Source organism: Aspergillus tanneri, assembly GCF_003426965.1.
Source record: "Aspergillus tanneri strain NIH1004 chromosome Unknown AapTan_2_pilon_pilon_pilon, whole genome shotgun sequence".
Taxonomy (NCBI): Eukaryota; Fungi; Ascomycota; class Eurotiomycetes; order Eurotiales; family Aspergillaceae; genus Aspergillus; species Aspergillus tanneri.
In genome coordinates, this window is record NW_022984629.1 from 3,011,377 (window position 1) to 3,037,455 (window position 26,079).

General features: G+C 44.8%; 4 protein-coding genes across 4 annotated transcripts; 2 read left to right on the forward strand and 2 right to left on the reverse strand.

Moving 5' to 3' along the window:
* Positions 1-2,272: 2,272 nt before the first annotated feature.
* On the forward strand, positions 2,273-7,987 carry ATNIH1004_000984 (uncharacterized protein; the record flags this gene model as incomplete). The annotated part of the gene is made up of 7 exons (XM_033565684.1): positions 2,273-2,359; positions 2,460-2,539; positions 2,628-2,695; positions 2,767-3,467; positions 3,714-4,566; positions 4,640-6,775; positions 6,831-7,987. The coding sequence occupies 7 exons, from the start codon at positions 2,273-2,275 to the stop codon at positions 7,985-7,987; spliced, it is 5,082 nt and encodes a 1,693-aa protein (XP_033431441.1).
* Positions 7,988-9,673: 1,686 nt separating this feature from the next.
* Positions 9,674-10,584, forward strand: ATNIH1004_000985 (uncharacterized protein; the record flags this gene model as incomplete). Its single annotated transcript, XM_033565685.1, has 3 exons — positions 9,674-9,725; positions 9,810-9,980; positions 10,112-10,584. 3 exons carry the CDS (start codon positions 9,674-9,676, stop codon positions 10,582-10,584), a joined length of 696 nt encoding a protein of 231 aa, XP_033431442.1.
* An 842-nt stretch (positions 10,585-11,426) lies between these two features.
* ATNIH1004_000986 (uncharacterized protein) lies at positions 11,427-12,122 on the reverse strand (the record flags this gene model as incomplete). The annotated part of the gene is made up of 3 exons (XM_033565686.1): positions 11,427-11,559; positions 11,615-11,833; positions 11,902-12,122. The coding sequence occupies 3 exons, from the start codon at positions 12,120-12,122 to the stop codon at positions 11,427-11,429; spliced, it is 573 nt and encodes a 190-aa protein (XP_033431443.1).
* Positions 12,123-16,860: 4,738 nt separating this feature from the next.
* ATNIH1004_000987 (uncharacterized protein) lies at positions 16,861-18,587 on the reverse strand (the record flags this gene model as incomplete). The annotated part of the gene is made up of 6 exons (XM_033565687.1): positions 16,861-17,242; positions 17,337-17,475; positions 17,525-17,696; positions 18,073-18,300; positions 18,355-18,396; positions 18,582-18,587. The coding sequence occupies 6 exons, from the start codon at positions 18,585-18,587 to the stop codon at positions 16,861-16,863; spliced, it is 969 nt and encodes a 322-aa protein (XP_033431444.1).
* Positions 18,588-26,079: the final 7,492 nt, after the last annotated feature.

Below are 26,079 nucleotides of genomic sequence, written 5' to 3' on the forward strand. Positions count from 1 at the left end.
ATAACTTTCGTATTATTGCTTCGCAGGGGCGTCGATGTTACTGTCAAGCCAATAGAGAAATCCGGTCTCGATGATATAGCAATGACATATAGCTCTCCAGCTACCGCAGCAATGAAGAGAAATAAATATTAGGATAGCAGTATAAGAGTCGAGGCCTCAGAGTATGGGAAGATCCCGGTTTGAGAGAAACGGCAACAGTGTTTCTAACCCTCTATTCTTCTTCTGAGTTCGAAAGCCACGAAGGTAGTACTGCCATGGCGCTCGTTGGCGCCTTCCCGGCATCACACTCTGTCTTGATTCTCTGAACTTTACGGAAGTTGAAAGCGCTGTTTCTTCTCGAGTACAATGTACAAGGAGACTAGAATCCCCAGAGACTCGAAATGTGATGATGGCAGTATACGTACATGGGCTGGTCGCGTGATGCTTCTTGGACGGTGATAGCACATTTCAATCTACAAGTTCATATTGCACTAATGCTGTGGGCTTCCAGAAAAGTGCCTAGGATAAGTCTAGTACTGTAAAGAGGCATATATGCCGTTACCAGAATACGTGTCGCTTGCATTTCATGAGCAATAAAGAGTGTTTGCGCGCTATCGTGCATGTACTGGCAGATAGTAAACTTCCATCTGCTTTCCAGCATTAACCCAATCCTTGGGAGAACACTTGACTCCAAAATGGAATCCTAAGGGGCCTCACGTTGGACAATATGCAACTATAACATGTTCGACTTTGCTTTCAGAGTAGCAGCTCCATCTCCAACAAGATTCTTCGGACTTGTTTCAGCCGGAGTTCGATTTTCGCAAATGGGGAGTGGTCTCTAGTAACTGACATGTCAGTTAAGGAATATTAACTCCAGCAGTCTTGACACGCAAAACAGTTTTGCAGCAATGGATTGGATGGTCGGATTCGGTCATTCTCGTCTATAGGATTGGCGCCGGTGAAAATATCCGGACTCTGTAGAGATCTGGGTATCGAGGCGGACGTCTTGGAGGTCACTGACAAAGTAGAATAAAATCGTCGCAGTGGGAAAATAGCAACAAAGTCATAGATAGCAATTGGATTCTCGTATTGTGCTGCTTGCATTGCATATGGCAAAAATATATACGGGGTGAATAGGTAAAGTAATTGGTCCGTTCTTTCTTTAAAAGGTACAAAAGTCTGACTCAACTAAAAAGCGAAATCGCACAAAAACCAAACGATTAGAAATCATTTACTATAGTTCACAATCACAACATAAGAGTGACAGAAGAATTTGTTATGTGTTGGATTCTGGTAAGATTATGCTTGTGGAGTCAGTTAGATATTATAATATGGCCAATTTATTTTAATCTGTTATGGATAACCGAGTGGGAGACCACCCGTTAAGCTAGTGACCTTGCTTAGGTTAACGCCAGCGGGAAAGGTGCCTGGTACGAATCTCGGGGTTGTCATCGTACTCGTGTGAGTAGTCCACGATCGCTACGAGGCATTAAGCAATGAAGGTGATACTTGAGGGAAGCAATTCTGCAGAGGCACCTTCACCCTAGGATGGCGTCGCCAGATTACACCATCCCGTTACAGGGAAGTTGGCTGTTTGGTTGGACAACTACTCATTTTCTTCTTTTTGACTTTTTTTTTCTTTTTTTTTTGGTGCGTTCCTTCCTTCTGTCATGTATCCCTGAAAGTAGACACGAATTTCCCAACAACCTTGGGTATTCTTATGTTTAACGTTTACTATGAATGTGGCTTCTATGATATCAGAAATTATCCTCATCTCTGTACTCCGTATTTCCGTGCGAGATATGTCATGGACCTGATCTTGCTATATAGTACGTTGAGCTCGATAACAATTTACGCATTCTTGGCTGTGGTGTAGTGGTAAATTTCAGCACCACCACCCTGCCAGACATTGGTCTTCACAAGATGTGTTTGTTTTTGTTGTTCTGTCGAATCCTCTCTTTAGCCTGTCTAAGGCACCCGTTTAAGCTGCCTAGTGCACGTGATGTCGCGACGGCCGACGCGTCTACACCACAATTGTTTAGTACAATAGAGTCATCTCATTTGCAACCCCAGGAACATTTTTTTTTTAGAAACTGATATTTAGCGTGCCCAATTTTCTCTATATACCCTAATTAATTAGGAATCACTTGCGAATAGGCGGTGCATCGCGTTCTGTCGCGTATTGCGGACCTGAGATAGCACTCGGTTAAGCACTGTGACTACTGTCTTTTAGGAGTCAACAGAATTCATAGCCGCGGAATTTCCTTCCTCTTGATTACGCATCTAGGTCGAGATGACTGCAGATATGGATACTCAGAATGAAATTGATGATAGTGGCCTTCCAGGTCCAGGAGCACCAACCCCACTTTCGGCCTTGGAGGTGAGCACACTATCATTCTCATTACCATCCATACTGGGCAATAGACATGTCTCCTGTGTGTTTCTAGAACGATTGAGTATACTGACAATTGGCTCGCTAGGGAGTGGCCGGTCTGACGGGCCGAGATATCAAATTGTTCGTCGATGCTGGCCTCCATACAGTCGAGTCGATTGCATATACGTATGTGCTTTGTCCCACTATCTTCAGGGTGGAAACTGGTTACTGGAAGTACCTTTACATTGGTCTGGCTAACCCTGGCTTAATCAAGACCGAAACGGTTGCTGGAACAGATCAAGGGTATCTCTGAGCAAAAGGCTACCAAGGTTCTGGTCGAAGGTAGGTCAATTCATGCTGTGTATTAAATTTTTACTTTTTGGCCACGAAATCTAACGGGTGTTATCGAATAGCTGCCAAGCTTGTTCCAATGGGCTTCACGACCGCAACGGAAATGCATGCACGACGAAGCGAACTCATATCCATTACAACAGGATCCAAGCAACTGGACACACTGCTCGGAGGTGGAATTGAGACTGGCTCGATTACGGAGATATTTGGAGAATTTAGAACAGGTAAAAGTCAGATATGCCATACGCTTGCCGTTACTTGCCAGCTGCCGTTCGATATGGGCGGAGGCGAAGGTAAATGCCTTTATATCGACACTGAAGGAACATTCCGGCCGGTGAGACTATTGGCCGTAGCTCAAAGATTTGGACTCGTTGGCGAAGAAGTTCTTGACAATGTGGCTTATGCTCGAGCCTACAACTCAGACCACCAGCTTCAGCTGCTGAACCAGGCGTCCCAGATGATGTGTGAAACCCGGTTTTCGCTTCTAGTTGTTGACTCGGCCACGTCGCTTTATCGGACAGACTTCAATGGTCGTGGCGAGCTGTCGACTCGGCAAACACATTTGGCCAAGTTTATGCGTACCCTGCAGCGTCTAGCAGATGAATTTGGTATTGCGGTTGTCATCACCAATCAGGTCGTCGCCCAGGTCGATGGCGGCAGTGCGATGTTCAACCCTGACCCTAAAAAGCCTATTGGCGGTAACATTATTGCCCATGCCAGCACGACCAGACTTAGTTTGAAAAAGGGCCGAGGCGAGACTAGAGTGTGCAAAATATACGATAGTCCCTGTCTCCCCGAAAGCGACTGTCTCTTTGCAATCAATGAGGATGGGATTGGGGACCCAAGCCCGAAAGATCTGGAGAACGACTGAGGATAGAATTGTTTCACTTGTTAGCCAAGATATGACGATCCAGATATGCGTTCTTAGCTAGTACATATTGCATTTTAGCTTATAATATTGACGTCGTATTGTTCGTAACAGCCAGGGAACGTACTGATTATGGTATAGGAGCACCGTCGGAAGATCTGTCGTGGAAAGGCGGAAAAGCGCGTTGCTGAGGCCCGTGCCAAGACCATGTTTTTTCTGAGCGGTGGAAGAGCTTCACCTTTTGTTCGTCACCCACCCCCGGACTGCAAACTCCCATTCCTCTGCGACAATCGGCCATGGACACTTGAAGTAATACATTTCAATATCGTGGAAGGTGGTTTGCTGAAATCCGACATGGCGAAAATTTACAAAGACACCCGGGTCGACCTCCGGCCATACTCGCCGAACTCCGTCGTCAACATCCAGATCCCAAGCCAGGTGAACACGCACGGCCGCGCCCGATTCTCGATATCCTCCCTCACAGGCCCCGAAGAATCGATCGCAAAGGATGAAGAGGAGTTTTCGAAACGGTATTTGGCCACTCAAGGATCTGTCTATTTCCGCAAACGCACTGTCTATCCTCGAACGTTTTTGTGGAGGGTGGTCGATGACAGCAAGGTGCTGGAGATTCAGTGCGTGGACCTGACGAAGGGCGGAATTGAACACCACGAATACAATGTGACGCTGCGCTTGGATTTCCAAGAAGAGATTCTTCCGTCGGGCGTTGGCTTTTCAGACCTGGAGGACCATGAAATTTTGAGCGTGTTTGTCATTACTGCCTCGAAGCGGCTGCACACGTTGACCCTACGCCCGGACTTCTTTCGAAGGGCGACAGCAATTGAAGAGAACATCTCGGACTGGTGCAAATCTTGTGTCCCAGCGCCTCTGACATTTTCTTACCCTCACCGACTACACGCCAGCAGTCCGCTAGAGCTTTTCATTTCCCTGGATAACGGCTCCCTTTTGCGCCTAACTAGAAGATCTGGCGATGATGGTAATACTATTATCCCACACCACACTTTTGAAAAAGCGTATCAAATTTAAATACTGACTCAATGTCTTTCTAGGCTCACAATGGTCCCCTCTGACCTTTGATGAAAGGACTTGGGGGTCGTCGATTCGAGGCTTAGTTAGGTGGAATGCGCAGCCTTCGATTAAATACAAAGGTCGCAACCTCGACCTGAACCTGGCAAATGCGATTGCCACCACATCCGATCAGACCTATGTTTTTGCGATTTGTTTAAATCACACCTTGAAGATATGGAATCTTGCCACGAATAAATTGGTTGCGACAAAGGATCTATTGGGGCGCGAGGTACAACAGCCAGATGCACCATCATACTCCCTCAATCCGTCGGAGACTTCGTTTATTCGTGTTTTTAATGTGGAGAGGGCTCTAGATGGAGGATATCGGTACTACCTCGTTACATACTCTCCCTTTGAGGATGGTCGCTTCAAATTTTGGGCTATAAAGGGGGGCTTGACATCGCCACTGATTATTGAAGACCTTTTCCCTGATGATTCATTGAGGCCGTTGGACCCGGACTCGACGGGGAATATGTTCTGGAGTATCACGGATTTCCAGGTCAAGCCCGCAGAGGAAGGCAGGGGAATGGAGATGTGGGTTCTCTGGAGAAACAGCAGCTTCTACCAGTTGTATACGCTACACTTCAACTTTGAAACATTGGTTACGAACTGGAATAACAACTGGGTGTCAACCGTTATGGATAGTCGTGGACAGGAGCAGCCGCCGCCCCCTGCGCTTCCCGATGTTGCAGACCCGACAGAAAAGTGGCTGAGCTTTCTTTTGCAACCGAACAGGTTTTCTCCAGAAGTACTAGAGACTGCCTTGGCTATTTACCAGGAAGCTCTGAAGCCTTTGTCTTCCCCTAGTGTGTCGAAGAGAAACGGTCACCTTTCGGAACGACTCTGCTCCACCATCACTGCCACCGTCTCTCTGCGGAGGTACGCTGACGAAGAAATGGATTTCACGCGGTATCGGACAGACACCGATTCTAAATGGCGCCAATTTTGGCAAATCGCAGATGATATCAATAAGAGACGATTCGAACCTGTTTCACTTGTGTACGACTCCTACTATGAGACTCCATGGCTGCTCCTTTCAGATAGCTGTGCAGTTATTCGAGAGTGTAGTTCTACAGAATTGCTATTGCATAACTCGAGTTCAGTGCTGCTCGAAGAAGGGCCGAAGGTTGAGGATCGTTGGAGGCATAGGAACATGAGCTCAGAGATCGGGGACTTGTTTGAACAAGCTTCTCATTTGATCAGTGTCTCCTCAGGCTTCAGGAAGAGATTTCCGGCGGAACTTGAGCTGGCTTGCCAAAGAGCCCTTGAAGCAGAGCTGTTTACCGAGCCGTCGTCATCAGTCCCTGACAGGATGGATACGTTCCGTGATCGATGTGACTTTGGCGAGCAGATTTCAAATAAGATGTATGAAGGCTTGATCGCTGCTATGGACCCGTATCTGAATATTTATAATCTGAGGAACGAGGTCTTCTATACCATTATCGACACAATCCCGCCTGGATTTCCTGGCAAAGATTCCGATCTTTTAGCTACCCATTTCGGCGTCAAGGTTACTGTTAACGGCGTGCAGGAGTCGATCTTATTTACACGACAAATTCTTACCAATCTCTTAGCTCTTGTCCTTTTTGTGGATGGTGAGGTGCAGCAGGAGGAGGGATCAACCTTTGATGCCAGTAACCTGTTTGCCTCGCTGATAACTCTTTTGAGAGAATATGAAATGATGCATTGGCTAAGCTCGAATTCCCGGAAGAGCTCTGGTAGATCCGTTAATGCTCCCGAGGATCTGTCGGCCTCAGCAACCGTGGACTCACCCTCAAAAGCTAAAGACTCCAGAATGGTGACCATCTTGGAAGACTTATTTGCTGCAGATATCAAACCCCGCCAGACTATTGGCTTGCCTCAGAGCCATACCTTGACACTTGGTATTCGAGATGTCCTGTCCTGGGTCACGCGTCCAGGGGAGGTAGCATATCCAAACGCCTTGGTCTACATACAATGTGATCTCATTGCGAAGAACAATATTGACCTTGCTTGGGATTTCCTCCGTTTCCAAGCAAGTACGTCCTGGGCAACCTATGTGAAAGGGCGCTTGTACGTGGCCATGTCCGAATTTGATACTGCAGCTTTATATTTCCGGAAAGCTGCATATCTTCTCTGTAAGTTCAGTTGGTGCAATCCTAGATGAGATCTTGGTATCTGACCTGTATCTAGCATGCGGTAAACCTCTTGGTAATTTGCACGAGATGTCGTCCACCCTCCTAGACATTGTCTCCGTGGACTGCTTCCATAACGGCCTGCCCAAGTATTTCCAGCATATCCTGTCTCTATTCGAACAGGCTCGCTCGTTCTCGCATGTTGCAGACTTCGCTAGCCTTGCACTGCAAGCGCTTGAGAGCGAAAGCGGAAACAAACAAGACACGGAATATGTCAGCTTGAGAACGGATCTCCTCTCGCGCCTTTTCTATGCTTCTCTTCATAACTGCCAGTTTGACCAGGCCTACTCTGCACTCTCTCGATATAAGGACCTTGCGCTGCAAAAGTCCGCACTCGGGTCTCTTATCACCGGTATATTGGCCGCATCAGGCTCTGGGACTGCTGGGCTTCAGCATATTCTCCACTTCCCGACATCCCTCGTTCCTAACATTGCGTCCTATGTGGACGAGACTTTAGTCTCACTTGCTCGAAAGCAAACATCATCTAGTTTCTATTTAGATGGTGGAAACCACTGGACTGACAACAGCCCGGATTATCAAAGGATCTTGCAAGCGTATCGTATCGCGCGAGGTGATTACCGTGGCGCCGCTGAAATTGCATATCGGAATGTTCAGCGACTCCGAGACACTCGAGACGGCTCGTCGGCTCGTCTGGTGTTGGCTAAAGGGCGAGATACGGACGGCTTACCAGCCACTGCAGGAGAGGACGATACGGAGAGCCAGGAGATTAGACATGAACTGTTGTCGCTGATCAACCTGCTCAGCTGCGTAGACAAGAGCGAGTCTTACATCTTAATCGAGAAAGACGACCCCTCGATGGTAGCTGTGCCGTCCGATCGACGCCGCAGTATACAGACCGATGATGGGGACGTATTCATGGACGACGCGGAGTCCGGCTCACCCACGCTCTACGGATACAAACGCAGGCTCAGCTCCAGTGCAACCGTAATTAGACCTTCCAGCCGCAGAAATAGCAAATCATCCTTCACAGCGGACACTACCATCCCCCGGCGTCGCATCATAGTCACTCTCGACCATCTGCGCCGTGAGTACCAATCCGAATTAGATCGGGTCAGCCGAATCGAAAGGGGTGATTGGGAGTTTGGGATTATTGATACCGACGAGGCGGATAATGACGATACGATGCCACTCTAGATCTCTTACAGAGTTGCGAAATGACTCTGCTATTTTCATATCTATCTGCCTGGCCCTCTTTTTGTGTCTTCTTGAATTTGACTCTTGGACTGCATTTGTATTCTAGGCTGGGATTGTTGTTATTTGGCGATGAAAAGAGAAGAAAGATGTATGGTTTTATTTCTTAATTGCAATGTACGGTGCAATAGGATGGTCTCTGTTTTCTACCTAGGTTGTCTTACGTTTCATAGCCAGAAATACTATGTCAGGATATATCGTCTATCTTTCGGTTCAAGCTGCTTGTTAGCTATTGGCTGATAATGTTATTTGACGTCTTCCAGTCAATGATCAGATAGAAGGAATTATGCACTCGAATTTGTATAGGACCCACTAGTGGTTGGAGCAGTAATTGGTAACACCGAATAGGTCAGGGTATATCCACACCGACACTCATATCAAGCTGCTAAAACCTCACTCCTAATTAACACGCCTCCATCCGGAGCAACTCGGCACTCGATATATATCGCCATAGGATGTTCCTCCAAGAAGGCTTCTCATGACCCCCAAAACGGAGTTCACCGGTTTTGGTGAGTCGGGCCACTGATCGTCGTTACAGCCTCATGCTACTATGGGAAAGGAAGAAAAAGCGTGGAGGATGGATGAGGGTGCTTACATATAAAATAAAATGAACCTAGTCTGCTGCACTTGCACATCTAGTGGATCTATCTTTTTATTTCATCCTCTCCCGCTGTATACCCCCAAACCTTCTACACGGCATATCTATAAGCCATTATAAGCTATAAGATATCACAATGCACTACTCACTACTTTCGTTGCATTCCCTGCCTTGATCGCCACCGAGAGCTTTACAGATAAATGCACTGAATTTCGGATTCTCCCCGAAAACGGACCAAAGGGCATTGTCCTGCAGCCCAAATGCAGCGACGGGTACTCTGTCTTGCCGCTGGACTGGTGCATTATGAATCCCCCCCGGGGGGGGATCTCCTGGCATAGGAAAAGTGGGTTTTTTCAGTTTATCTAGGATATTACTGACGGCCAAAATCTATGCCGTCCTTACCGTCAAATTCACTCCAAATACTCTTCGTTCGGCGGGATGATGCGTGAACCAGCGGTAGTGGAAAGTGGTATTTTTGAAAGGATGGACTTGGACACGATCCAGGCCGCTTTGAGAGTAAATATCTCCAGCACTGTAAATGTGGACAGCTTGTTTCGACTTCATTCCTTTGGATTTTTGTTGCTATCTGACCGACAGTGGGGTCCGGTTCCTATCAAGGATCGCTGTTGTCTCAGCAAGCATGATCACCAAGTCAACCATCTGCCAGCGCCAGCAACGGTGTCTGCCTGGGCCGATACTTGAACTGTACCTACGATTTGGTCCCAGTCCACATACCATGAGGGACGGCCCTGCTCTCAGGCTTGTTTGACCGGACGGCACTCAAGCCCCTTCGCAGTATTTGATACCTAATAGTTCGGCCAGGATTTGGAGGAGGCTGTGCTGGCCTCACAGCCTGACTCCAGCTTGTTTTATGATGTCGTGTCCCGAATTCCTGGTCCATGTGATGTGGACCTTCCCATTCACGCATCTCTTCGAGATCCTCGGATATCTCCATTAGTCGATTTGTTCAAGGCAAATGAGTCTAAAACAAATCAAACGGCCTGCAGCCCCCAGCCCATGGAGGACATAAAATGGCCTCGGGCTCCATGCGCAGCGCAGTTAAGGTGTCTAATGACGTCGAAGGTACAGTCGATACAGTCGATCTATAGATAACTCCCATGCCTTCCGGGTTTGGGACGCTTTGACTAAGAGCTGAGCCACTCACAGAACGCCTCATCGGACATATCAAGCGAACGCTCCAGCTCCCCATATCCGAGCCGCTGGATGGATCCACTTCCCTGTCCAGGCTGGGTATAGATGCATTGAGTGCAAAAGAGATCCGACGTTGGGCTTTGGGCCAGCTGCATGTTGACGTATCCGTTGTAGATATCGTAGCAGGTATGACGGTAGTTGACATTGCCCAAAAGTTAGTCACAGAAGGATGAGGGAAGCAGCCAGTTTGAGGATAATTTTATGAATGTACAATCGCGAACCCTGGGACCACTTCAGCAGTGTTTGGGGTGTTTCAGAGCACGTCCAGCATGTAGTCCCTCCCGAAGAGCGCCACGCGGCGACTATTTCTGAATCTGACAAATTTTCCGAATGTTTCAAGTCTGAAACGGAAGAGCTGAACATCATAGCCTCTGCTCCCAGATTTCGGCGCACGGAAGGAATTTCATTCACTCAAACTCGACTGTGGTTCGCTGGCCAATACATGGGAGATCCCGTACAATACAACATCGGAATGTTGCACAAGATCCACGGGCCCTTCTCGGCAAAGCGATTAGAGAAAACGCTGTTTGAGACATTCGCACTCCACGAAATAATGCGAACAGCATTCCTTCAGGATAAAAGCACCGGGGAGCTTCAACTAGAGCTCCTCAGTGATGCCCGCCCAGGATTCCAGCGTATCCATGACCAGAGCGCCCAGCAGTCACTCGGAGACACGAAGAGGACCTGGCACATATATGGAAATTGGACCAGGGCGAAACGCTTTGGGTGACGGTTGTCTCTCTCGACTTAAGGGAGAACGGGGTCGTCTTCGGCTACCACTGCATTATAATCGACGGGGTCAGCTGGCAGATCTTTGCTCGAGACATCGACCTGGCTTATACAGGTTGGCCGCTGACTCTACCCGCGTATGACATATTCGGCCGAATTGAAGCATTCGGTGGACTCCAGGGACTTTCACGAGGGGCTGAGCTTTTAGCGTCGTGTCCTTTCGCCCGGGTAAAAGTAACGAACAGCAACAGATAACTTCCATTGCCACAGGGTCAGCATCACGCTCGGGGTACCATCATGCAGAAGATAGAACATGCGCCAGGGTCTCCGCGGAACAACTTTCCACTTTTACTTGGCCATGCTTCGGGTCGTCCTAGTCCGGCTGTCGGATATCATGGAGCTCTGCATCGGTATATCTGATGCCAATCAAAGGACCACCGCTTCACTAACATGATGGGCTTTTTCGTGATTTTTTTACCTCTTTATTTTCACGTCAGCAAGGAGGAGCCATTTGAAAACAAATTCTAGTAGCAGTGCTGAAGGCACTCAATCACGGAAATATGCCCTTAAAGCTGATTCTTCGCCGACTCAATATCCCCTGTCCTCCATTTATTCCTCACTTTTCCAAGTCGCCCTGAATTACTATATGGGCGAGTTCTTCCGCATGCCACTGGAGGAAGCCATGATGATAGTTACAAATTTTGTCCCGGTAAAGACCTTTACGACCTGTCGAGGATATCATCCAGACAGCCGGGGAATGCAAGTTGTATTTGACATACGGCTATTGCCTTTACACTCGCCGCGATATGATCCTCTGTCTTGGTGCCGAATCTTTCCCTAGTCTCAATTGGACTTCTTTTGGTCGGAGGCAACTCGACTGCTGGTCAAACTCGAAGCGGCGATCAAGAATTCGACGGAGATGTCGCTATCGTTGGCCGACCTATACGGGGCCAACACGCTGCGGCAAATGGCCGGGCTGATCGATGAGAATAAGATTAAGCGGCCGCAGAGCCTATTTATTAGATTGGGACCCCGAAACAAGGATTCCTGAGCCGGCCCAGACGTGGTGGCCACCAACCCCAAAGCCCAAGGCACCGGGGACGGCCCTCCAGACCTGTGCCACGAGCTTTCTGGGAAACGGCGTTTTGCGAGCGCTGGTGGGTAATCTCCGGGTGATCAAAGGGCATTTCATTGCACTGGCAACCGAGAAGAAACTCGCCCTAGCGTTTTTTGAATCCGGAGGTCGTTGCCTATGCTAGCAGTCTACGTGACCCAATGCTCGGCCTCTACTTCAAGTCCTGCGTTGATGTGACCATACACACAGGGGCAGAAGGCCACTGCTTGCACAACTACACATCCATCTGTGGCCTTAATATATGCGTCACTCACCGGTTGAGCGAACTCGCTCTCCTCTCCCAAACATGCAAAAATAGCCAGAAGTTCCTGAATTATGTTTCCACCGCTCCATATCCACTGCCCGTGCATGATGATAAGCGAAGATGTACCCCATGAGGGCAGAGCGGTATCTGGAACAGGCATAGAGACATTACTGCTTAGCTATCTGGAGAAGAGTGTAAGTACTGTATCCCTTCCTTACCTGGGTTATAATGCAGAATCATAAGCTTCAGCCCCTTTGCATGGTATACTGCTAGGTACTTTATAAAAATACGGCACGTATTGTAGATCCACTGGAAAGTGCTCTCATTTTCCGCTCTACTTATGCAGCTAATAAACTAGACCAGCCCACATGTTCTATCTGTATTGTAAATAACCACTCTCCTACATTGTAATTAGACTATGCAAACCGGAGGATGTATGCTGAATGGCTCAGCAAATACAGTGTTAGTAAAAATTTAAGAAAAGCGCAACATGTAGATTCCTGAAAGGCTGAAACTCTCTAGTCACGGAAGAGCCACTCTTAATCAGGGCGAATTAATTCTTGTGTCTTTTTCACACGACGTGCGAAAACATGGTATTCGCGTGGCTCGGATGAGGAATCCGCCTTAATGGCTGCCGAAATTGAGTTTAACTGGCTCGTTAACTGACTCTCAATGTTGGAATACTCAGCATATTTCCGACAATACTGCTTCTTAGTACTTCGTCCATAAAATGCTGTGCGTAAGCCTCAGCTAATTATCTGTCTAATTCTAGTTAATAGCGTATGCATTTTAACGACTGGAAGAGTTAATTACCTACCAAATTTACCCTGCTGCCTGTCCCTCAGCACGATGCTAGACCGACTGTAATCTACCACAAATTTTGCCAAACCACAAGCAGTTCCAGACGTGGTGTTGTCTTCACACAATACTAACGTGCTTTCGAAGACAATGAGCACTAGCCGTAAATATGTGATCAATGATGAAAAGCCAAAAAGGAGTTATGTTGGTTCCCATGAAAGGGCCTCTTGTTAACTAGTTAACTAAGTTAACGTAACCCGCAATCTAGTCGGCCACCGAGGTCATTCGGCCACTTCTGTATTGCATATAAAATGGCTCTTTTTAGGACCTGAATATCTCAACTAATATTGTATAAACCATATAGAATATATACGTATTTTATTTTTCGTAGCCATAATATTATGCTACTCTAAATATTTAAAGCCCTCTTTGTATTATAGAGAACCAGAAATATTACAAGGCCCTAGACTTAGTATCTCTTTATATACTATAATATTAGTCCATACTATATAGGTTTTAGCCCCTGTTGTTATGTTGTTGTTGGGATACTAAGGTGTTAAAGGTGGGATTTTATTTGGAATACAGAGGTGCGGTGTGATGGTTTGGTTGTCTCTGCGCTAGTAGAGATAAAACCACTTGACCATATAAAAAGGTACAAGACGAGACTGATCGAAGATCAGTCGCATCTAGCGCCCTATATAGTATGTTACAGGTTCAGCCTGTGACATGCGGCGCTGGCTTACCGGTTACGTTATTGGTATTCGACTTGTGAATATTCGTAAAGCCATTATTCGTGTGTATCCCTAATAGTGAATGAATAGTTCAGCTATCTGAGAGCTAAGAGTCAGTGCTAACAACAAGACGTAGTGTAGAGAAGGAATAACTATCTAGAAACATAGATTGTAAATAGGGCATATACAACACGTGACCTATAGGTCACGTGTGACGTCGATCGGCATCGTGATAGAACTAAACGCTTGCAAGGTTTTCTTCAGCAATGTATGATTCATAATTACAACATGGCCAAATTATAGTTTGTAGTGTCTATTACGTTTAAGGATGTCTACAGAAATAGGAGAAAGATATTATCTGTTTGCAGCCATAATTGACATGTGGTAACGTTTACATTCTTTGAAGCTGCATTTAGTGACGTAACTGTAGTGATGTATCTTTTTACAGAGTAGTGATGTAACTGTTACAAATTAATGTATTCCCTAACTTTAACTGTTACACCTCTTGCACATGCATATAATCTGATTCAAATCATACCATGAGTGGGAAAGCTATATTAATATATTAATGTGCGCCGCGTAGGAACATCCACCCCCCCTTACAGCATTTACCTTATGCGCTCCCTTGACTTTATCGATATTTAACCTAACAGATTCCTTATTCTATTCCCAATTAAATTTCCTTATCAGACCTGAGCAGAACTTATTCTTTTCTTCTGCCACCGGCTCCTTACTATTTATTATCTTTTAATTAACTGTGAAACAGTACATGGTAAAAGCAAACCTATGAAAAGCTCCCAACATACACTCGCTAACTTATCAAGGAACTACCTTTCACTACAATGCCACGCCTAACTACAACAAAAAGTAAAAGAAGAAAGCCCGGTGTAACTGCTGGTGGAAAGAAAACCAGCCTTTATTCACAATTTATGAAGGACCAACTTCCAAAATTCAAGGCGGGCCACCCAGGAGTAACACATAAAGAGGCCTTTAAAGGAGTCGCAGAAATGTGGAAGGATGCAAAGGAGAATCCTCGTAACACCTTGGTGGCTTAGCCTATGTATAACATGTACTGGCTTTTCCAGTATATTTTGACTCTGGTTTGACGGTTAAGGTAAATAACGTGGGGGTGGGGCCTGTTTGATTAAGTCACAATAACAACTTAATTAAACAACTTAATTTTAACTTTATTAACTCTCTCGGCTGACGGAGGTTTTTGCTTTAATATGTAAAGGTGTCAGAATAAAGTTAGCCCATACTGGGACACCGTGCGAAATAACCAAGTGACGTGGCTGATCCTGAAGAAGACGGGTAAACAACACACAACCATATACATGCATGCATGAGAATATTGGGGCTCTCGTAGAATTATGTGTATAGTTTTTGTTAAAGTCTCTAGGGGAAGGGGGCATGTTGTGAGGTGCTAGGATAGCGGTGACTAGATAGCATATTGAAACTACCGTGCGATCTAGTATTGCATGGTGAGTATATTGTTCTATATTCGAGAGAGAGCGTAGACCAACCCTTCCTTATGTCTACGTGTCCTTCGCCCCTGAGTCTGATATATTAGATCCCTGCGGGACTACGATATCTGAAGCTGCCTAAGGCATCCTGATTTCCAGCAGTTTTGATAATTAAGAGTTTTATTCGCTTGAAAAGGACTATTAAGATATTTATTATTATTTTACATAGAGCGTGGGGACCTGTGAAATTGATGCCGAAAATGACCGCTACTGAGGCCATTGTAATGGCCGAACAACTTGATCAAATTGGTGCTATCTTAACCAGAATTTCAAGCGTAGAGAGTGGAAAGAAAGTGATGAAGGGCCGGGATGTAAACACTAAACATTGTAAGACCACGTGGTTACCCTTGGTGCATCCGTCAGCCATAAACGGCCGTAGGAATCGGACACCGAATTTGCAAAGACACCAAGTTAGCAGTTCAAATTCCCATACAAATGGCACTCTTAGGCCAGGATATCTTAGCAACAACATGTTTAGGAGATAGAATAATAAGCATTAAGATTAAATAAGTAGTTATTTTTAAATATTACAGCAATTATCTAGTAAATTATTGTCGACCAAAGTGGGCCAATATTACGCATTATTCACATCCGCTCGGTCCGACTTTATTCCTTTGTTTTTCACATTTTTTTATCCAGCTCTCCCAGATAGATTCAGATAGTTAGAGACCTTAGAGACCTCATTCTTCAATGCAGATCCATATTGTGATTATGATCGGTGATACTAGCTTATACGCGTATTTAGCTGACCGACAATTGTTGTGGAATTTAGGGGAAGTGATGCGCAGGGAGCTATTCTATCAGCTACAGGCCAACTAGCCTAATTAGGAAGTAGATGTCATTCAGTGGAAACACCAGGAATCGCAGTATCTCAACCAACTGAGCCTACTAAGCGGTTCCCTATATTCTCATTGAGGTGTTCTACTATCTAAAGGATTCAGGGGTTGAATCGATCGTCAGATACTCCGCACCGCCAAGTCGGGCGGATTATAGTGTTTCCGTAACAACAATTATTAATTCCTTATATCACAATACAGAATATTAAACTATAGTTGTTTTTAGAAGAATATCTGTATTATAAGCTAATAATATCATTTAAGATATAAATAAACCACTTTAATTCGTAGAATTCTATATATATATTTAAACCTTTGATTTTGAACCATAGACAAGCCTTGGTTGTGTAAAAAAACAACTACGCACCCTCCAACCCAACCCCCACATTTGGGGGTATTGGGTATCGATTTATACATCGTTTTATAGCCCTCTTCAAGCTTAGTAATTTCTCCACTTTTCTTGATACGACAGTCCAATCCCGTTCAGTATTTTGATGAAAAAGACTGCGATTTTCGTGTGAAAAGTTTTTCGTGTTCCCGTGTTCCCGGAGCTCGGGCTCCCGGGATCAACCAACAGTGCAGTCCCTGTTTCTGCTGCCTGCTACCGCCACCTCCCGCCGCAGCCTCCAACAACGCCAACCACCACTGCATATTCGAACGGTCCCTGCAGAACACCCTATCTTAGACTGCGGCAAAACCATGGACAACCGCGGATAACCAAAACCGCAACCGCAAATTTGCGGTTTTGGGGCTGATTTAAAAACCGCAAACCGCACTGTGGGCGGTTGCGGTTTTCACTTTGGAGAACCGCGGTTTTTGCGGTTATCCATGGATATGTAAACATTACAAACATGCTGAAACTCGTGACTTTCCAGTGAATGCATAAATTGTGCACTTTTCGCAGTATTTTTGGAGTATCTAGTATGTAATAGATTACCTATATCTCTTAATTTGAAACCTTTAGAATACACTTTTAGACCAAATTCGATTTCTCTTCTAAGTCTCTAATATTACAGCTTATCAATCTCAAATCCCTCAGGTAGCTTAGGCCTCTTCCGAACCCTCCCTGACCGCGCCTGCGTCTTCTCAATTGGCATATCGGGAAGTGGGAGACCATTATCAGCATCATCTATAGCCTCAGAGGTGTTACTTCGGCACCGCTTCCGTTGTACCTGCTTAGTTTGAGCTACAGGCTGCGTGGTAGATAACCCTTCTTCTGCCTCGTTATCAGATTCATCTGTATCATCCTCAGATAAATCCTCTGCTTCGCAACCCTCTTCTTCATTATCACTAATTGGTTCGAGTTCATTAAGCGATGGAACAGGCTGTCTTGTCTGATCAAGCATAGCAGCCTCTCCGACAGAGAGATACTCTTTAATCATCTCTAGCTCGCTTTGTTCAAGATCAAACTTAGATGAGAAGAGATGGAGCATTAGATCTTTAATTGTGCCTGGCTTTAACTTTGTCCCCGACGATAGTGACAGACATCACGAGCACAATTAAAAGCCGCTCAACACCAGCGCCACTTGCAGGAACTGAGAGGATATCTCGTGCAATCTTTGCAAGGACTGGATACTCGTGCTCATGCTCCTTCCAGAAGACCCGAGGATTACCTTTTGTGAGCCCTATAAAATTAATTAACTTCAGAATAGTATAGAAATAGAGAATATGTACCTTTTGCCAAATACCGTGTTATTTTATCCTCCGGTTGATCCACTTCAGCTTGTAGAGCTGTCTGTGATTCACATAATAGCTCAAGCTCATTTTCAGCAGGATCAAAGATTGCTTGGTTATCAACCGGTTCTGTTTCCTGGATAACCTGCTGCTGATATCGCTTAAACTCCTTCTGTAAAACCTCCCGGTAATGCTTCATGAAATCGACTTCCTCTCCTTTCTCATTTTTCCTCTCCAATCCGCATTATCAAAGTATCGAAGCTTCTTTGATGGACAGAGAATTGTTGCAATCGCATAGACTGTGCCATATGACTCATTGTCTGTTTCAGTGTAGTATTTTGAGAGCTTTTTTTTGCTGACTGAAGTGCCTGAAGCATTCTCCTTTTCCATGGGACAGCTTTACGTTTCAGTTTCTTCTCAACGTCATCAAGATGATTAAATAGCCGATTATAGATACTGAAGACATGGTGAACTGTAACATCTCTGGTCTTTGATAATACACTAGTAAAATCAAAGAAAGGCTTAGTGATCAGAAGCAAATATTCAACTTGGCGCCATTCCTCTTCATCTAGCTTAAATTGAATATGTTGATATGTTATACAATACCGATCAAAGACTGATTGTAATTTCCTGGCACGATTAAGCATCAGAAAGGTAGAATTCCAGCGTGTGCGAACATCTTGGATCGGAACAAGCTTAGGCTCAGTAGTTTGAAGGGTAAGAAAAGCTTCCCTGCGCTGTGGACTAGCATTGATAAAGACAGCGAGCTCTCGAATCTAAGGATAATATATATTAGTATAAGTATAAAGAGAGCGCGAAGATATACTTACCTTTTTAAGGTTCCCATAATATTCCTTGTAGGCTGCCGAGAGCTAGTTTGTAGTGACTGTGTACGCGAATCAGACCACTCAGTCTCTGCTTCCTTATTTGTTGGATTTGCTTTTATCTTTCCAAGTAGATCCTTTAGGCTAAGCTGGATAACATGCGCAATACATGGAATTCGGAAGACAGAAGTCCCACTTAGAGCTTGCGATTGAATCATCTCTTGGACACCTACCATCATGGTGTTGTTATTTGACGCATTATCTGTGGTAATTGATAATACACGATTATCAATATTATGTTCCATGAGTATTCGAATCACAGTCTGACTTAAGTGAGCACCGGTATGCGATCCTTGGAGATGCTCAAAACCAAGAAGGACCTCGCAGTAATTCCATTCTTGATCAAGAAAATATCCAGTAATTGCCATAAATGCCTGGGAAAAGGGAGATGTCCAGCAGTCAAGTGCAACTGAGAGATAGCTTCCTTTTGGAAGTTTGCTAAGCACATTTTGTTGCCTTTCCTGGACAGTGTTGTCTAAAAGTCGTCGGATAGTCCGCGCAGAAGGAATATCAAGCCTTGATTCAGAGAGTTGGGCAGCTTCAAGAAGGCCTTTAAACTCTGGGTGTTCAACAATACGAAATGGGAGACGGGCGGTGGTAATAAAGTTAAGAATTCTTCGCTGGAAAAGATCATTGGTAAAGACCTTTGTTAGTGCACGCGGCTAGATAATACTAATATTAGTAGTCTCTCTATATCTTTAAAACAATATTCAAAACGTACTGATTCACGTATTAACTGGTCAATCCCTTGCCTCTTTTTTTTTTTCTAAGCGACATGTACCACCGTTCAGATGTGCTTTAAGTGCAGAGGTTCCCGTACGCTTATAACCTGGATGAGTAAGGGTTGCAAAACACCGCTTACACATAACCTTGGGCTCGCCAGTCTTCTCGTGTGCAACCTGTTCAAAATGCTCCCAAAGCACTGATGTTTTTTCCCATCCCAATGTAAGCTATCTCGGCATTGAGAGTTCAATCCAAACGTAGTTGTTAACCACCATTCCACGAATTGTTTCCGGGAGTCATCCATCTCAGGTTTAGTAGCATAGAGAATCCAGAACTTTCGAAGTGTAGATCCGACACGTTCAAGTGACTTCGGCGCATAAGAAAATCGCGGAGGGGGAGTAAAAGGAATAGAAGTCACAGTTGGTTGACTGCTTGGTAAATCAGGAAGGTCATCTGATTGAAGAAGATCGGGATTGATAAAGGAATCAGAATAAAAGGATACTTGGGACTGAGACATTGTCGTAAGTTCCTAAAGATTAGAAACTAGAAATAATAAAGAGACATCAGGAGAAGAGAAAGGGAGAGGGACTTACAGGAATTCCCCTATTATTTAGGAGATAAACAGGTCGCAACCGCGAGTTCGACCTGTACAAAACTATACACGATGTTAATTGGGTGACTAGCGATGGTAGTGCGGTTTTAATGCGGTTTTAACGCGGTTATTTGCGGTTATCATGGATAACCACAAGATAACCGCAATGGAAAAAATCACCAAATTCAAGCAATTTGAAATAGAAACCTGGTTTCTCCTGAATTTTTAAGTAAATATACTAATTTAAAGTAAAATATAAGTATAATAGGCTCTTCTGTATTCTTTAGTAATAATTTTTATCTATAATAGCCTGATTTAGTCAACCTACGAAATCTTATAAAGTTCATTCAGTGAGTGTACTAACTTCTGTTTGTATAAAATATATATTTTTACAACAACATCCTGATTTCCTTAGTAATCTTAAAATCTCAGACAAACACCACTTACTAGCTACGTAAAATAAGAGGCGATATATCAATATTCGGCTCGTTATTTAAGAATAAGGATCAAGGTGAGCGGTAAAGTAGATATCTATATATATTACCATGCTCTATCGCCCTCCCACGACCAAATATAGAAGATAAAATAAGCAAGAAACTGCACAAACCAACATTGCAAACTAATGCTACAATAACTCATGCGTTGCAAGGAAGCAATATTACTTGCTGACTTTGGTGAATAGTGATGCTACGATCGGGCCAGGACCTCACGGCAGTGATATAATGCCATGTACCTTCTTGGTTACTTATAATATACCAATGGTCTAGTGGTAATGCATTAGATCTAGTAATCTAGAGGTACTGGGTTCGATTCCTAGTAGGTGCTTGTGTCTATATTAGACCATCTGTACTGCAGCTGGCTAATATAGACTCGTCCAGTGCCTAATCCTATGGAGGACCTTTAGATATTTTTATTATTTTCATGCTTTTATTTAACTTTTAGGGCAAACAAACATACTTTAACAGGCGAAATGCCTTGCTATCTAATAACTAGATATAACAAAGAGGAATCGTTAAGATAAAGAAAGTAAAGGGGAAGAAGTGGTCTTATACTACAGAGGTTATATAACTGCAATAAGCGGACCAATCATGTGCGCCAATTGCAGCGAAGGCGAATAGGAGTAATATACGGGCGTGGCCTGCAACACATTCCTTGTCTTTAAGTTTTCGGAATAGCTTATTATCGTACACTCCCAGGAGCATATTGCCTGGGTACACGTATATAAAACGTTAGAGGAGCTACAACCAATAGGGGCAATAGGGACAGTAGGGACAATAAGAACAACTGGCCTGAGAGGTCAACCGGGCTCACTGTATTAACCAGAACAGGTGTATTTTCAAATTAAAAACAAGAGTATGTAAGCTGCATAAGTGTCACCTGATATGCTAGAATTGGTTAAAGAAGCGAGAGTTATGCTAGTGCGGTTTTCATGCGGTTATCCATGGGTAACCGTGGTTAAACCACAAATCTGCGGTTGCGGTTGCGGTTTTCAAAGTGATATCCAAAACCGCAAATCTGCGGTTGTGGTTTTGACTATGATACCCAAAACCGCGGTTTTGCCGCAGTCTACCCTATCTAGGGAAGGAAAGCCCTATAAGTTCGCACTTATAACTACTCCTGCACCTACTAGGGGTTTAAGAAACTCCTAGATAAGCCTTTTACTGTTACATGTGATTGAAATCTTGACATCCTTGTGATACTTCTTGGCCGCTACTAGTTATAGTTCCCTAGGCCTCTATAACACCATCACTGTCCTGGAGAGGGATAAGAGGTGGGGACCTAGCTGCCCTGTACACCACAGCAGTTATTCCAGCTTGGTATTCTGCAAAAAAATAATAAAAACCTCGCTCCTAGTTTACCATTTCTCTAAAAAGTGGTGAGATTTTTTCCTGCGTTTTACTCCACCAAAACAGGAAGCTTGGACTGCCCCGTAGAATTATTAGTAGGAAGCCTAAGTTCACCTGAAAGACAAGACTGTGAGCTGTATCCCCAGTACTACTTCTCCTAGGGATACCGTTCCGGAGCTGGTTAGCCCAGATAGGTATAGGAAAACTAGTATTGGAGCAGAGATATAAGAAGTAGTTAAAATCCAACAGGTAAATTTAAGCTGGTTTCTCTCAGCTTCCCTCCAAAAAGCTACCTTGGTTTAATAATTCCCTTTAAAAATCACTATTTATTAGCTAATCCCCAGCTAGTAAATTATTAGGATCCTACCTAGCTTTCCTTTTCCACTTTTTTTTTCTTCCTTTCTTTTCCTTTTCCTTCCCGTTTCTGTTCACTGCTCTGTGGATCCTCGCTTTAAAAGAAAATGGGGTCTTTTAAAGACCCTATAACCCCACCCAGGGACTTGTCCCCGAACCCATCTCAGCCCCCAAGCCCCAAAAAAAGGGACTAAAGGCAAAAGAAAACACTTAGTGTCAAGCCCAAGAACAAAACTTAATTTTAGGCCTGATTCTAATTTAATTCCGAGAGCCCTAATTCCTTTGCATCGCTGGATCAAATGTCCGAAGACGAAGAAGGGCTTCTTAATAAAAAGGAGATGGAAAAGGCTTTGCAAAGATAAATAGAAAATAACGCCACATAAAGCCATATCCAAAAGCTTAAGTCAGCTAAAATCTTACTGCAAGAAATCCATTATGGTATCCTAAATCCCGAGATTCTTAAAGCTTTAGATTCACACCTTCAGGGCCTTTCTGCAATCCAGGAAAAACTGCAAAGCCCAGAAAAAACCTATGCTTGCTAAAACAACCAATTTGAAAAACTTTAAAAAGAAGTTAATGCTATTAATTAAAAACTTAATAAAATAGTTTTAGCCTCTTCCCAGCCCGAGTAAAAACAGGTAAAGCCTTTGTATACAACAGCAGCCCAGAAGGGAATAAAACCACAGGTAATAATCCCAACTAGGAGACCAGAATAACTAAAACAGTTAAAACAGGCCACCTACAAAGGTAACAGGCTAATTCTAGAGGTTCCTGCGGATTTTCTGCAAGAGCTGGACTTTATAAAGCTCCGAAATCAAATTAACCACCTGTTCCAGACAAGAGAAAAGGCAGACAAACCCATAGTAAGAACAGCAAGTACTTTTTATACTAAAAGGACCCTAATCCTTACCATAATGGATAGCATTCAAGCATCTTATTTAGTGGAGAAGCTTGATATCTGGAAATTACTTATTCCCTATACTAGGTGGATGTTTAATAAACTATAGGTAAAAATAGTTATTTACATGGTCCCCACCATGTCAAGGGCTGAACCCATAGAACCTACAAGATAGGTTATGTACAAGAAGGAATCGTTGAAGAAGGGAAGAAAGGAAGAAAGGAAGAAAGGAAGAGGAAACAAGCGGTAAACAAACAAGGTGGGGAGTCACGTGACATCGATCGAGGGCCAATGGGCCAAAAGGGTCAGTAGGGACAGTAGGGACAGTAGGGACAGTAGGGACAGTAGGGACAGTAGGGACAGTAGGGACAATAGGGACAATAGGGACAATAGGGACAACGGGGACAATAGGGACAATAGGGACAACGGGGACAGTAGGGACAATAGGGACAACGGGGACAGTAGGGACATTGGCCCGAGAGGTCAAACGGGCTCTAGCCCTTTACACTACTCCCTCCCTACCGGTTCTTTGGCTTTTGGTGTTGGGCCGCTCATCCAACAATAGTGTTCCCATTGACTGGAGTGCGAAGCGTGGGGAGGAAATTGGATCCATGGCTCCGCCATGACAACTTCTGTGGGGGACACCGTCTGCCCATGTGACGCACTTCCGAGCTGGACGTATGTTAGGGCGTAGGGCCCTAATATTTGGCTACCTTTTCGGTTTCTTTTTGGCTTCTTCTTCTTCGGCTTCTGTGGCGGTTGGGGGTGATCCTTTCGCCAGCGGTCAAGTGCTTCGGTGTCCTCCATTGCATCAGCGTGATTCCATTCAGGTTGCTGGTAACCGGTGTATTTAACTAGGAACTCATGGCGAAAACCTCGTCCTACACGTGCAAACCGTTCGTCTAGGATTTCCTGTACCAGATATTCTTCTTCACCGTCGACTAGCTGGGGAGGGGGCTGGTAGTCGTCATTTTGCTGGCTCGGGAAAGGGTTAGAATTGGCAGGTCGTAGTAACATGACATGGAAAACATTATGAATTCCGGGAGGAGTGTTAAGCCGATAGGCGTGTGAGCCTACTTTCTCAATAATTGTATACTTGGCATTTCGGATATCTAGTTTCTTGCTTGGTCGTTCCGTGCGTATATTACGTAGGTCAAGCCATACTTTATCACCCACACGGTAAGCCGGTGCGGATGTACGGTGGCGATTAGTATAAGCTTCATATTTTTGCTGCGCAGCGGCGAGCTCGGCCTTAGCAATATCCAGTGCGTGAGCTAATTTAGTCACAATATCATGTCCTTGTTGAGCTTTGGTCCGTTGGGTTTCTGTGGGCACTAGATTTGTATCCTGTGTATTATCCAGCTGAATTGTCTCCATGTCGTACCCATGGTCTAAGAAGAAAGGGCTAATTCCAGTGGCTGTAGCGTTTCTCCCGTTAACTGCGAGTTGAGCTATGGGGACAGGGAGGCCCCAATTAGTTTGTGTACGGTCACAAAAGGACCTGAGATAGGCTTCAATTGTCGCATTCATGCGTTCAGTCTGTCCATCGGTCTCCGGGTGGTAAGCAGTAGATAGACGTCGTCGAATTCCTAGTTGTTTGCAAAAGTTTTCCCACATATCGCTGACAAATTGGGCACCGCGGTCAGACGTAATAGCGCTTGGAATACCATGGTATCCAATAAAGTGTTGGATAAGTTTAGTAGTAACAGTGGGCGTATCTATCTGCTCGCAGGGTATTAATATAACACCTTTCCCTAGGCGATCAACAATAACCATAAGATTCTGGCAGCCATTAGACTCAGGCAGCTTCTCAATAAAATCAATAGCTATTTCTCTCCATTTTCTGTCGGGTATCGGCAAGGGTTTTAGTACTCCATGGCGGCGATCTCTCCATATTTTATTGGCATTGCATTTGTCGCAATTTTCCACAAAGCGGCGGACATCGGCGGCAATATTAGGCCAGTAAAACTGCCTAGCAAGGATCGCGTACATTGTATTGCGGCCTGGGTGTCCGGTGATCACCGAATCGTGTGTTTCCTGCATAATCCTGGTCCGAAGGGATTCGATGTCAGGGACCCAGCGGCGGTCTCGGTATAGCAAATAGCCCTCGGGTGATATACTGCAGTCAGAGATACCGGTTTTAGGCCGAGTTCCTTTGGAAAACGGACCGCACCCTCATATACAGCAGCTCGAATAGCGCCATATTTAACATCCTGTTGTTCTGCGCTTGACCAGTGTTCACCTATCGGAAGGTAAAAAGGTCTTCTCCAGGTATTAACTGTTCGGTGGATTTAGTAGTTATTGTACTAATCCTGGCAGTTGCAGGGGTAAGACTTGGTTTCCTCTGAAATCTAGATGGGTCTAAGAGACACCGATAACGGTTCTGTAGCCGCTCGTCTGAATCATCTTGTGGGAGGTCTTGTTCTCTGCGGGAAAGTGCATCAGGGCGTCCTGCAAGTTCCCCGGCCGGTAGTCCAGTGTAAAGTTATACCTGCTTAACAACGCAGCCCATCGCATTTGTCGTTCATTTAACCGTCGTAGTGTTGTGAAGTATTTTAGGTTTTATGGTCTGTTAGTATACGAAAACCTTCGATACTGCATAATTCTGCTTCCCATTCCCTTAAAGCGTTGATAATAGCCAGTAATTCCTTGTCATGAATCTCATAATTGCATTCCGCCGGACTGTTTTTCTTAGAGAAATAGGCGCAAGGCCTTAATAGTCCGTTATCGTCGTACTGTGATAATGTTCCCCTGTAGCCCACATTGAGGAATCTGCTTCAACAACAGTCTCCCTCTCGGGGCTAAACTGTATAAGAATCGGGGCAGTGGTAAACATTGTCTTCAGTTGCTGGAAGGCCTTCTCGCATGATTCGGTCCATTTGAACTCGTGTCCTTTCTGCGTTAACTGATTTAACGGCGCAGCGATATCCGCATAATTCCTTATAAAGCGGCGATAAAAGTTTGCGAATCCTAAAATGATCGTACACCCTTAACAGTCGTGGGGACAGCCCATTCCAGTATTGCTTTAACCTTTGCAGGGTCCATGCGTACGCCTTTACCCGCTTCAATAATAAATCCCAAATACTTGGTGCTTTTGACTTCAAACTCGCACTTGTCAATATCCAATTGTAATCCGGCCCTTTGTAGTCGTTCCAATACCTTGTTAACATGGCTTCGGTGCTCAGCAAGTGACCCTGATGAGAAAATTAATATATCGTCTAAGTATGCCGAAGCGAACTCGTCTAGAAAGTCACGCA